Below are 12,707 nucleotides of genomic sequence, written 5' to 3' on the forward strand. Positions count from 1 at the left end.
TACATTAACTATTGTTGATAGTATCTTTTTTTTATATCCCTCTATCATTGATCCTGCCTCTGGATATCACTCTCGTTCTCTGAGATACACATTCAGCACTGATTGTTGGTTGGTACAGGCCACCAGTACGGGGGTAGCTAACCTCCCTTCTACGCCAAATGACCCCCCTTCAGGGTTTGTTCTTCATGCAATTATTTCTGAAGCTAACAGTTATTTGTTCCGCAAGAGTTTCCAAGGCAAAAAAAATAGAAAAAAGAATAAAAATCTGGAAGATAAATGTCCAGAGAAAATAGTGACAGTGGAAGAGTATTCAAGTTTTTGTCAATCTTTTCCCAGCAGAAAACACAGAAAATCAAAGTAGCAGGTTTTATTCACAAGACTACTCATTGGTAATATGCTTCTTTTCCAATATGCATGTCACAGCTCAAAAGCAATACACTTCTCCCTCGTTATTCGCGGGGGATACGGGCAGAGCTGGACTGCGAATGGCGAAAAAACGCGATTATCCGGCTCTGACCCACCCCCATCTCCCTGTCGCCTTCCCGGCCTTACCTGGGGGCCTAGAGGGTTTTCGGGGCAGGAGCGATCTTCCTACGCTCCTGCCCCATGCAGATCGCCATGAGGAAATGGCTGCTGTGAATTCCCGTAGTCTCTCGAGACTACGTCGGGAACTCCCTACAACCATTTCCTCATGGCGATCTCCACGGGGCAGGAGTGTATGAAGATCGCTCCTGCCCCAAAAGCCCGCTAGACCACCAGGTAAGGCCGGGAAGGCAGCAGGGAGGTAAAAAATATGGGTTTTTAAAATTTTTCCCCTCCCCAGAAAAAAATCGCGATTATGTGAAATCGCGAGTGCAGAAACTGCGAATGGGGAGGGGGAAGTGTACTGTTTTCTTAGGGATTCAAATACACAAAATGGAATATTTGCCTCTGCATGCATTTTACCATCCTGCATCAATTTCATGTGATTGTTTCTTAAAATATGAAGTTCTTCCTAAATGAAAATACAGAAACCCCACATGCAAACTCTGAACCATTCATCCCACACATACTAATATTCTGTAAGGTTTGGGTTCTCAAACAGCAAATGACTATCCTTCTATCATATTGCTTCTATTTCAAAACATAAAAACTAAGGGGTCCTTTTATTAAGGTGTACTAGATCAGCACGTGCTAAACGCTAAGACATCCATTATATTCCTATGGGCATCTTAGCATTTAGTGCGAGCTAATCTTTAGGGCGCGTTAAATCGGTTAATGCACCTTAATAAACGGCCCCCTAAATACCATACAATCATTAAGCATTAGGTACCTAAAATTGGAAAAAATATGACAGGTTAAATTACAATTTCTGGTGGAATTCTGTATGTCGTATGTACAAAATGGAACTCACCATTGCAACGCAAAAAGGTTCACGTGAGTAAATTTCAGAAAGTCATTTGTTTTATAACAGGTGGACAGGCCTAGATTTTCAAAGAGAATCTTAGCAGACCTTTCAGCCTTTCCAGGCACTTTGATTATTGTTCTCCCAAAGCAAAAACAAATATTTGCATTAAATGAAACTAACTAATCAGGACATAACCCCTGCAGGAATATTACACAGACTTACATTGATCTTCACACTTGGAAAGATGGTACAGTATTTTGCAGATACTTTCTTATTTAAGGTTTGTACCATTTTTTTTTGATGGGTACAATCTGGACCAAACATCAGACTAGGCAGCTCTAATTTTAGTTTCTTTAAACTGTACTTTTTCAACCACTTTATAAGAAAAGAAAAAAAAAATGGTGGATTATAATCCATATAATTGCAGAAATGATACACAAACAGAAAAGTTCATATAGACTGAATCTTCTCTGCATTAGAGAATGACATGGGGATAAATTTTTCCCCATCCCTGCGGGAACTCATTTTCCCGTCCCATGAGTTCTTTTCCTGTCCCTGCCCCATTCCTGCAAGCTCTGTCCTCATCTGCACAAGACTCAAACATTTTAAAATCATAAGTAGCAACATTCTAGAGCTCAGATTGTGATGTCATAATGCCTCATTCCACCAATGCCTAAGCTCTGTCCTCATCTGCACAAGCTTCAAACGCTTTAAAATCATAAATAGCAACATTCTAGAGCTCAGATTGTGATGTCATAATGCCTCATTTCAGCTCTGTCCTCATCTGCACAAGCCTCAAACACTTTAAAATCCTAAGTAGCAACATTCTAGAGCTCAGATTGCGATGTCATAATGCCTCATTCCACCGATGCCTAAGCTCCGTCCTCATCTGCACAAGCCTCAAATGCTTTAAAATCCTAAGTAGCAACATTCTAGAGCTCAGATTGTGATGTCATAATGCCTCATTCCACCAATGCCTAAGCTCTGTCCTCATCTGCACAAGCCTCAGCCACTTTAAAATCAAAAGTGTTTGAGGCTTGTGCGGTTAAGGCAGAGCTTGCAGGAATGGGGCAGTGGCAGGGACAGCAACAAAACTCACGGGGATGGGACGGGGAAATTGAATTCCTGCGGGGACAGGGACAAATTTGTCCCCATGTAATTCTCTAATCTGCATACTATTAACTGAACAGTAGAACAACATACCAACATGCCTACATCCGGTTCATTCTCAGTGCAAAGCAACTGATTATCCATGTCATATCTGAACACATTTAAGTTATGTTTTGGAAAAGTACACTAGCAAGTTACAATTTCTATTACTTTCTCTTTGGTTAAAGGAGCTATTTAAAAATAGCTAATTGGAGTAACAAATAAAATCATAAACAGACTGGAGCCAAGACCTATATAGATTCTCTCTCTGGGGACTATTTTCTGATTTTGTAAGTACAGTAAGTGCAAAATCTGTGGGTTTACCTGTAAACTCAAAACTGATTTCCAAAATTTCCCTTTGACAAGTAACTTGGGAAATAAATGTACACATATTTTTGTGTGCACATTTTTCTCATTTAAAATTTATGTGCAAAAGCACGCATAAAAGTATGAGCATAATTGCAGGGCTGTTTCTGCCTCCAGGTGGATGAGGCGTTCACCTAGAGCAGGGGTGTCCAATGTCGGTCCTCGAGGGCCGCAGTCCAGTCGGATTTTCAGGATTTCCTCAATGAATATACATGAGGTCTATTTGCATGCACTGCTTTCATTGTATGCTAATAGATCTCATGCATATTCATTGGGGAAATCCTGAAAACCCGACTGGATTGCGGCCCTCGAGGACCGACACTGGACACCCCTGACCTAGAGTGACAGTATTTGGGTGTTTATTAGATTTTTGACATCCCATCTTTCTGTGGTACAACCAAAGTAGTTTTACATTTATTATATACAGGTACTTCTCTATCCTTAGCGGACTCACAATCTTAAGTTTTGTACTTGGGATGATGAAGGGATAGAGTCTTGCTCAGGGTTACAAGGAACTGCAGTGGGAATTGAACCCAATTTGCCTGGTTCTCAGCCTAATGAGCTAACCAGGGTGCTACTCTGCCACTCTCTATCTTGGCACTGGTATTGAATACCCAGGTCCAGGGTGGTGCCTGTAAATTATGCAGGTATGGCCAACATTCAATGCCAGACCCATATAGTTACAGTAACCTGGTAAAGTTAGGGCTGTTTTTTGCATGGTTCTATATGCTTGGCTATGCGGATACTGGTGATGAATATTACCGCTGCCCCCATAACTCTCAGCATCTCCCCAATTCCAGCCTGGCAAATATTGCAGTAGTCCTATTGAATTTTCAGCAGCATTGTGCAGATAAGTGTTGCTGAAAATACAGGGATGGCCCATTCACTTTGATTTAACAAAATGAATTGTTCTGACTATCAACCCCTTTATAACTATTGGCATTTCAATTAAGAAAGGTAAATTTTCATTTCTAATTATAAATTCTTTCTATTATTAACACCTCTTTTGTTGAGCATATTTCCTCTTCATTTGGCAAGGTAACAAAAGGAACATACTTTCTCACAGTCCTCATCTTTGGATACTTCTTGAAAATTACACCTAACAAGGAAAATATAAATGTAAATAACAACCAGATCAGTCTATATTGTATAAAATTACTACACAGCGAATATATCCGCTCAACTGTGTGTCATGTGACTGAAGGTATTGGGTCTTTGATGACAACAGTGGGGCTCCCAGATTATGTATCTCTATCCTGAAAAGATTTCCTCTAGCTTAGTGTCTAGGCGACAGAATATCAAGATTTGACACCATTAATATAACTGCCCATTAGTGAGGAAACTCCATTCTACATCATAATGCATGTACGGTGGTACTCCATGGGACTTGTGGATTTCACTCCATATAGGCTCTTAGGAGGAAATTCTTGAAGAAGCGTCGAAGGTTAGCCTGCAGTAGAGCACCCTACCGTTGGCTAAACAACCAATCCAGAAGCACATTTAAAAAAAAAAAAAAAAAAAAATGAAGGTGCCAAATGGCACCTTCATTTACAGCACTGGTGTTGTCGCACTTACAGAAGTGCTTAGGAGCACATAAGTACACCTAAGGCCAGTGTGGGTGTGCCTTGCGCCAGAAGTGGCCTTAAGTGTTCTTAGGTGTTTCCTTAAGAGTGACACTGGCGCCTTAAATATAGGCTTCTAAAATGCTGGCCTACATTTAAGGCGCTGGTGTAAAAAGAACGCAAAATTCTATAATCGGCATTGATTCTTGACTGATATGCTATCGGTGGCTGCTTCTTAGGCTGGCAAAATGATGGATGTTTTGATGAAATTGGGGTTTCTTTTTTTTTAAATTTTATTTATTGAATTTTTCAATTTTTACAATAGTTGAAATTCAAGTGATATAATTAATTACTATATATCATTGTATCTATCATTAATACAACTTAATTTATAAACAGTATATATTATATATAATCAAAAGTTATACATCCCTCCCCTTTTTCCAATTAATGATTTTAAAAATTATACATATCCCACCCCTTTTCTATATAAGTGTTATAATTGTGCTAAGAAAACTAATCATTAGAATAATTAGTCAATGGTTGCCATATTTTATTGAAATTATGAATGTTCCCGTGTTGTAATGCTATTACTTTTTCCATTTTGTATATATGACAGACAGAGTTCCACCAGAACGTATAATTTAATTTGGTATAGTCTTTCCAATTCTGAGTTATTTGTTGCATGGCGACTCCTGTCAATATTAATAGTAGTTTATTATTGTTTACTGAGATCGGACTCTGAGTTCTCATTGCAGTTCCAAATAATACAGTGTCATATGAGAGTCCTACATGATTTTCTAGTAATTTGTTAATTTGGGGCCAAATCATATTCCAAAAGGCATTTACACAGGGACAAAAAAAAATTAGATGATCTAACGTCCCTATTTCTATTTTACAATGCCAGCATCTATTGGATCTAGTATTATCTATCTTTTGCAAGCGCGTAGGGGTCCATAACACTCTATGTAATAAAAACATCCATGTTTGACTCATAGATGCTGACTTTGTAGATCTTAATCTCCAGGACCAAAATCGTGGCCATTGAGACGCAGAAATTGTCTGTCCAATCTCAATACTCCAAATATCCCTAAGACCAGTTTTCTTTTTTTTATTTAAAAATCCATATATCAATTTGTACCATTTTGCGGCTTGGTGACCCAAGAAATCCGCCTGGAAACATAAAACCTGCAGACTATATTGAGTATTAAGATTTTTCCATTCAGGGAACCCTACCTGAATGGCCTGCTTCAATTGCATCCATTTAAAATATTGTGATTTATTTAAGCCAAATTTATTTTGCAATTGTGAAAAACTAAGCAGTGAACCTTCTGAAATGACATCATTTAATGTTCGTATACCTGCACTTATCCATTGTTTCCAGACGATCTTAAATCCGCCAATTTTGATCCTGGAGTTTACCCAAATAGATTGATTTAGTGATTTACAAATTGGATCTGGTGATAGGTTATTTATATATCTTAATGTTTTCCAAGTGTCTAATAATATTCTGTTTTCTTTGTATCTTCTAGGCATTGTTATACTAATTAAATGATCTAAATGTAATGGGAACAGGAGCCGCCATTCTAAATATAGCCAATCTGGTACATTCTCCATGAGATCTGGGAGGATCCAATACATACCCTGTCTTAGAATATAGGCTTGATGGTACCTATAAAAATTTGGAAAATTTACCCCTCCCTCCATAATTGGTCTTTGTAAAGATACTAAAGCAATTCTGGGTCTTTTCCCAAACCAAACAAATTTTGTAATAATATTGTTTAATTTTTTATAAAAGGACCCCTGAAAAAATATTGGTATCATACTCATTTGATAACAAACCACAGGCAATATCATCATTTTAATTGTTTGAATTCTTCCCCACCATGAAAGATGTAAAGGATTCCATTGTTCACACATTTCTGTAATTTTTTTCAATAAAAGTTTTTCATTTTCTTTGACTGTATCATCAATTGTATTTTTGATCATAATTCCTAAATATTTTAATCCTTCCTCTTTCCAAATAAATGAATATGAATCAAATAATCCTTTGGTGCAGTGAACATTAATTGGAAGAATTTCTGATTTACTCCAATTAATTTTATATCCAGAGAATTTTCCAAATTCCTCTAGAAGATTAAGTAAATTTGGAATAGTAATCCCCGGTTCTCTCAAATATAATAAGATATCATCTGCATATGCAGAAAGTTTATATTCCCAGTAAGAAAATGGGATTCCCCTTATCTCCTTAGTTTGATTAATTGCAATTAACAAGGGTTCTAGAACAATATCAAAAAGTAAGGGAGACAAAGGACATCCTTGTCTAACTCCCCTTTGCAAATTAAATTTATCTGATAAATTGTTATTTATATATAATCTTGCACCAGGAGAGCTATATAATGTCTGAATCATTTTAATAAAACCGGGTCCTATTCCAAACCATTCTAGAGATTGATACATAAATTTCCATTCTACTCTATCAAATGCTTTTTCTGCATCCAAAGATAGCATAAAAGTTGGATCATTCATATTTTTTGCTAAATTTAAAGAGTGAAATGCTAATCTGGTGTTATGTGATGAGTGTCTTTTAGCAATAAATCCTGTTTGATGTACATCAATAATGAAAGGAAGAGCTTTTGCCAATCTTATTGCTAGTACTTTAGAAATTAATTTACCATCTACATTTAATAAGGAAATAGGCCTGTAATTTGAAACCAAGGTAGGATCTTTGTTTGGTTTTGGTAAGACAATAATTAATGAATCAGCCATAGTACCTGATATATTTCCATTATTCATTTGATATTGATACAATTTTAATAGATATGGTAAAATAATGTTTTGAAATGATTTATAAAATTCAACCGTATAACCATCACCACCCGGAGCGGATCCAACTCTAAGAGACTTCAATGCTGATTCTATTTCTTTTAAAGATATAGGTTCTTCTAAACTTCTTTTTATATGATCTGGAACATTTGGTCCAATAAATGAATTTAAAAATTTTTTGTCCATCTTGTTCTTTATTTTCATAAGATTCAGAAGAATATAAATCTTTATAAAAATCAAGAAATTGTCTTAAAATGTCTTTATTGTTAGTGTGTGTATTACCTTGTATATCTTTAATTGCAATAATCTTGGATTTTCTTTTTTTTTCTTTAAGGAAATTTGCTAATAATTTTCCAGCTTTATTTGAATTTCCGTAAAATTGAACTTGTCTATTAAATAAATCTTTTCTCACAAATTGAGAAGAAATCTCATTATATTTAACTTTTAATTTTAATAAATCTTGTAATGTTTTATTTTCCCATTTTTCAATTAATTTATTTTCTAATAATTTAATTTGTTTTCCTAATTCAAGAAATTGTTTTTTATGTTGTTTATTAATATATGCTGAATATGAAATAATATTTCCTCTCATTGTTGCTTTAAAAGCGTCCCATAAAATCTCAGCATTAATATTATCTGAATCATTAATTTGAAAAAATTCTTGTATTTTTAATTTAAATTCTTCGAGAAAATTTGAATCCGCTAAAAAAGTATTATTAAATCTCCAAATTGAATTTAAATGTTCAATATCATAATTTTGAAGATTAATCCACACACCAGCATGATCCGAAATTATAATAGGATCTATAACTGCTTTTATCACACGCTGCGCTAGGTTATTAGAAACAAATATATAATCAATTCGTGAAAAGGATTTGTGGACCTGAGAACAAAAAGAAAATTCCTGATCATTAAAATGAAGAATACGCCATATATCTACTAAATCACAAGATTGAATCAAATTATCTAAGCCTAATGATTTCATAATTCTACTTGGTTTTTTATCCAAAATTGGATCCATTACAGCATTGAAATCTCCTTCTACTATTAAATTAGATGTAGCCAGTGGTAAAAGTAATTGTTGAATTTGTTTGAAAAACTCAATTTGATTCGTATTAGGAGCATATAAATTGAATAAATTCATGGTTGTATTTCCCAGATCCATTTCGACATGCACCCATCTACCTAAGGGGTCATAATTTATTAATTTGAAATTCGCATTGCATTTTTTGTTTATCAGAATAGCCACTCCAGCTTTTTTCTTTAAAGCCGGTGCAAATAAACATTTAGAAATCCAACCCCCAGATAATTTTTTAGATTCAGTTTCAGAAAGATGGGTCTCTTGTATGAAGTAGATATCCGCATTTTGATTTTTAAGGAACGATAATATTTTCTTTTTCTTAATAGGATGATTTAAACCATTGACATTCATAGAATAAATTTTTATATCCATCTTATTTATCATTAAATTTTAACCAATATTCTATGATAATATACATGATTAGATCTCAGCACAATTAATATATATTGATTCCCATTCCCACCCTCTATTTTCCCTCCCGACCCTCCCACTATCAATGTTTGTCCTGGAACACACATTGGTCATGCAAAACCTAAATCCCCTCCCCCAGGCAACTAATCATTCATAAAAATATTCTCTAATTCAATACATTTCATATTTCTTTATCCACCTTATTATTCATTTAAACCTTCATTAAATCCCCTTGTATATTATAGTTCATATCAAATTTAATTTGATAAATCATATTAATCTTTTCAAGTCTTAGATATAAATAATATATTACCCCTTCAATAAATTAAATATATTTCATATATAGTTCTAATTTCATATATTCAAATTAGATATATCTATTCCTATATATATAATATATATAATAATAAATATTTTAGTAAATCATTTTATATATTTGAAAATCATCATTTATAGTATCGTAATATGTATAGGTAAATATTTATATCAAAAAAGATTTTATAATTAATACCTATGTTATAATAATTTTCCATTCATTTAACCGAATCCAAAAAAAATTTTTCCATTAATATTAGCAGTATTAAATATAGATGTAGTAATTCATATAAATTATAATTGGATAAATCATCTTAATATTTTCAAGTCTTAGGTAAAAATAATATATTATCCCTACAATAAATTTAATATATGTAAAATATAACTCTAATTCCATATATCATATTGTAATAATAACATTTTTAAACATCATCATTTATAATAACCTAATATGTATAGGAATTAAATATCTATGTTATAATAATTTCCACACTCATTTAATCAAATCTAAAATAATTTTTTTTTTTTTTCAATTAATAATAGCAGTATTAAATATATATGCAATAATTCTATAATAGTATTCAATTCAATTATAATGTAAATTTATCATAACATCCAATATATTAATAATAATTGAATCAAAAATTATAAAATATTTTTTTTTTTTTTTTAAATGGATGGAATAAAATCAAAAATTAATTTAAGTCATAAAATTCAATATATTGTTATAAAATTTGAATCAAAAATTGTCATTCTTATTTTATCTTGCATTTTCTATATCCTTTCTTCAGATGAAACTTCCATTTTATTCTGATTATATGTAGACATTAGTTCCTCTTCTTTTTTCTTTCTTTATTTCCATCTATTTTCATTAGATAAATTTGCTTTATTCTGCTTTATTATGTAGACATTGGTTCTTCTTGTGTCAAAAATTCTTTCAGTTTAGCAGGATCTTGAAAATACATAGATTTATTTCCTGTAGAAATTCTCATTGTAGACGGATAGTAAAGACCATACATGTAGCCCTTTTCTTTTAATTGTTGTCTGAATGTAAGGAATTGTTTCCTTATATTTGCAGTATCTTTAGCAAAGTCAGGAACAAAAATCAGTTTAGATCCTTTATAGTTTAGGTTTTTATTTGCTTTTGCCACTTTTAAGATCTCAAATGCTTGTTGGTATCTTAATACTTTGAAGATCAGAGGTCTAGGAGCTGTCTGGTTTGTTTGTTTTCTTGTGGGGATTCTGTGGGCACGTTCTATTTCCAACGGCCATTTAGAATTCAGCTGCAGCAGTTTAGGCAAAAGATTTTCCAAGAACTGTATAGGGTTTTCTCCTTCAATATTTTCAGCTAAGCCAAGGATTCTAATATTCTTTCTTTTTCCTCGATTCTCCATATCAATTAGTTGATTTTTTAAGGCTGTTACATTTTTCTTTTCCTCTTCACACTTTTGTGTGAAAGTTTCCAACTGACAGATTCTTTCCTCCATCACAGACATTCTTTGTCTGTCAGTTTGGATTTCTTGTTTCAGGTTAATCAACTCTTCCTTCACTTCTGATAATTTGTTGGCATTATCATTCAGCATTATTTTGATTTTAAATAATTCCGCCATGATGTCAGCTTTTTCATTAATTTCATCTGCTTCCAGCGGGATTGGTACGCTGGACGGCGATACAGGGGTTACCTTTGATCTTTTTGCCGACACTCCCGAAGTACAAGGTTTTTCATTTTTTCTTTGCCTTATCGCTGCCATTTCCGCCGTTGATTTTTATTATTTTTAAGTCGGACAAGTGAAATAAATAGTTTTATTTTATTCAGTTGTTGCCTGGGACTCAGGAGCTCCGCGGTTAAGCTGCCATATCGTGCGCGCTCCAAGCCACGCCCCCAAAATTGGGGTTTCAAAAATAAATTATTAGAAAACCATGTAGGACTCTCATATGACACTATATTATTTGGTATAGCAATGAGAACTCAAAGTCCGATTTCTGCAAATAATAACAAGTTATTATTAATATTGACAGGGGTCGCCATGCAACAAATTACTCAAAATTGGAAAGATTATACTAAATTAAATTATACATTTTGGTGGAATTCAGTTTGTCACATATATAAGATGGAAAAGATGTTAGCGTTACAACAAGGGAATCTTCATAATTTTAAAAAAATTTGGGAACCATTGACTAATTATACTAATGATCAGATATCTTAGCACATGTGTAGTAGATATGTGGGGGAGGGATGGGAAATGTATATCATATGGAATTAGGAATATTGATAAAAAAGGGGGGTATTTATTCTATATTACAAAATGATTTGTTTGTAAATACAAGTGATATATGAAAATTGATTATATTATGTTTAATTCACTTGTAAGAATTCAAAAATGAATAAATAAAAAATTAAAAAAAAAAAAAATTGGGGTTTCAGTGCATAGACTATCTCACCCTACTCACCAGACCTTGTTCCATCTGACTATTTTCTGTTTCCAAATCTTAAAAAGAATCTGAAAGGGTGACAATTTTGTAGATGATTGCAGCAGTGAAGCAGTATTTCGGTGACCAGACATCAGAGTAGAGAGCTGCATGGGAACGGGGACGACGGGAATCCTGCGGGTTCCCCCTTCGGGTCACGGAGATCCTGTGGGGATGCCCCTAGGGTCACGGGGATCCCGTGGGGACGCCCCCTAGGGTCGCGGGGATCCTATGGGGACGCCTCCGATGGTCGAGGGGCTCCTGCGGGGCTGGATGTACTCAGTCGCGCGGCTCTTCTTCTCCCTACCTTCTCTGCTTGCAGCACAGAGCTGAACGGAAGTCTTCCCGATGTCAGCGCTGACGTCGGAGGGGAGGGAGGGCTTAAACAAAGCTTAAACAAAGCCCTCCCTCCCTCCAACGTCAGCGCTGACGTCGGGAAGACTTCCGTTCGGCTCTGTGCTGCAGGCAGGGCAGGTAAGGAGAAGGAGAGTAGCCTCGCGGTTCGAGTGGCTACCAAGGGAGGGGGGCGGTCTGCCCCGCCCCGCCCCGCCCCGGTTGCAGCACAGCCGGTCAGGTCCCCTTACTTTTGTGGCACTTCCCCGACCGACCGATAACAGCCCGGGTCCAACAATCCTCCCTTCCCTGTAGCCGCGAATCTAAATTACCTTCTTACAGCAGCTGTAAGAAGGTAATTTAGATTCGTGGTTAAGGGCAGGGAGGTTTGTCGGACCGGGGCTGTTGTCGGTCGGTCGGGGAAGTGCCACAAAAGTAAGGGGACCTGGCCGGCTATGCTGCACCCGGGGCGGTAGAGAAGGAGGGGGGAGAAGGACGCTGAAAGGCCATGGTGAAGACAGGAGGGGGGGGAAGGACTCTGAAAGCACTTGAAGACAGAGGAGGGAGAAGGACACATGGGGGAATACAAAGGGGTGGAGAAGGATGCTGAAAGGCCATGGGAAGGGCGGGGGGGGGAAGGACTCTGAAAGCACTTGTGGAAGACAGAGGGGGGAGAAGGATGCTGAAAGCACATGGGGAAGACAAAGGGGTGGAGAAGGACGCTGAAAGGCCATGGGGAAGACAGAGAGGGAGAAGGACGCTGACAGGACATGGGGAAGATGGGGGGGAGAAGGACACTGAAAGGAAA

At 35.7% G+C, this 12,707-nt stretch overlaps 1 protein-coding gene across 5 annotated transcripts in view; it reads right to left on the reverse strand.

The window, feature by feature from the left end:
* Window positions 1-12,707, reverse strand: part of VWA3A (von Willebrand factor A domain containing 3A) — a 142,158-nt gene that overhangs the window by 26,309 nt on the left and 103,142 nt on the right. For all 5 annotated transcript variants that reach the window (XR_004536495.1, XM_033914789.1, XM_033914788.1 and 2 more), the window contains 2 exons: window positions 3,904-4,001; window positions 1,610-1,762 (listed from right to left, as the gene is read on the reverse strand). Coding sequence is in view for 4 of the 5 variants with exons in the window: in XM_033914789.1 (XP_033770680.1) it covers window positions 1,610-1,762; window positions 3,904-4,001 (251 nt within the window). In the remaining variant the exon portion in view is untranslated. The remainder of the gene's footprint in view (window positions 1-1,609; window positions 1,763-3,903; window positions 4,002-12,707) is intronic.

The sequence above is a fragment of the Geotrypetes seraphini genome, chromosome 11 (assembly GCF_902459505.1).
Source record: "Geotrypetes seraphini chromosome 11, aGeoSer1.1, whole genome shotgun sequence".
Taxonomy (NCBI): domain Eukaryota; kingdom Metazoa; phylum Chordata; class Amphibia; order Gymnophiona; family Dermophiidae; genus Geotrypetes; species Geotrypetes seraphini.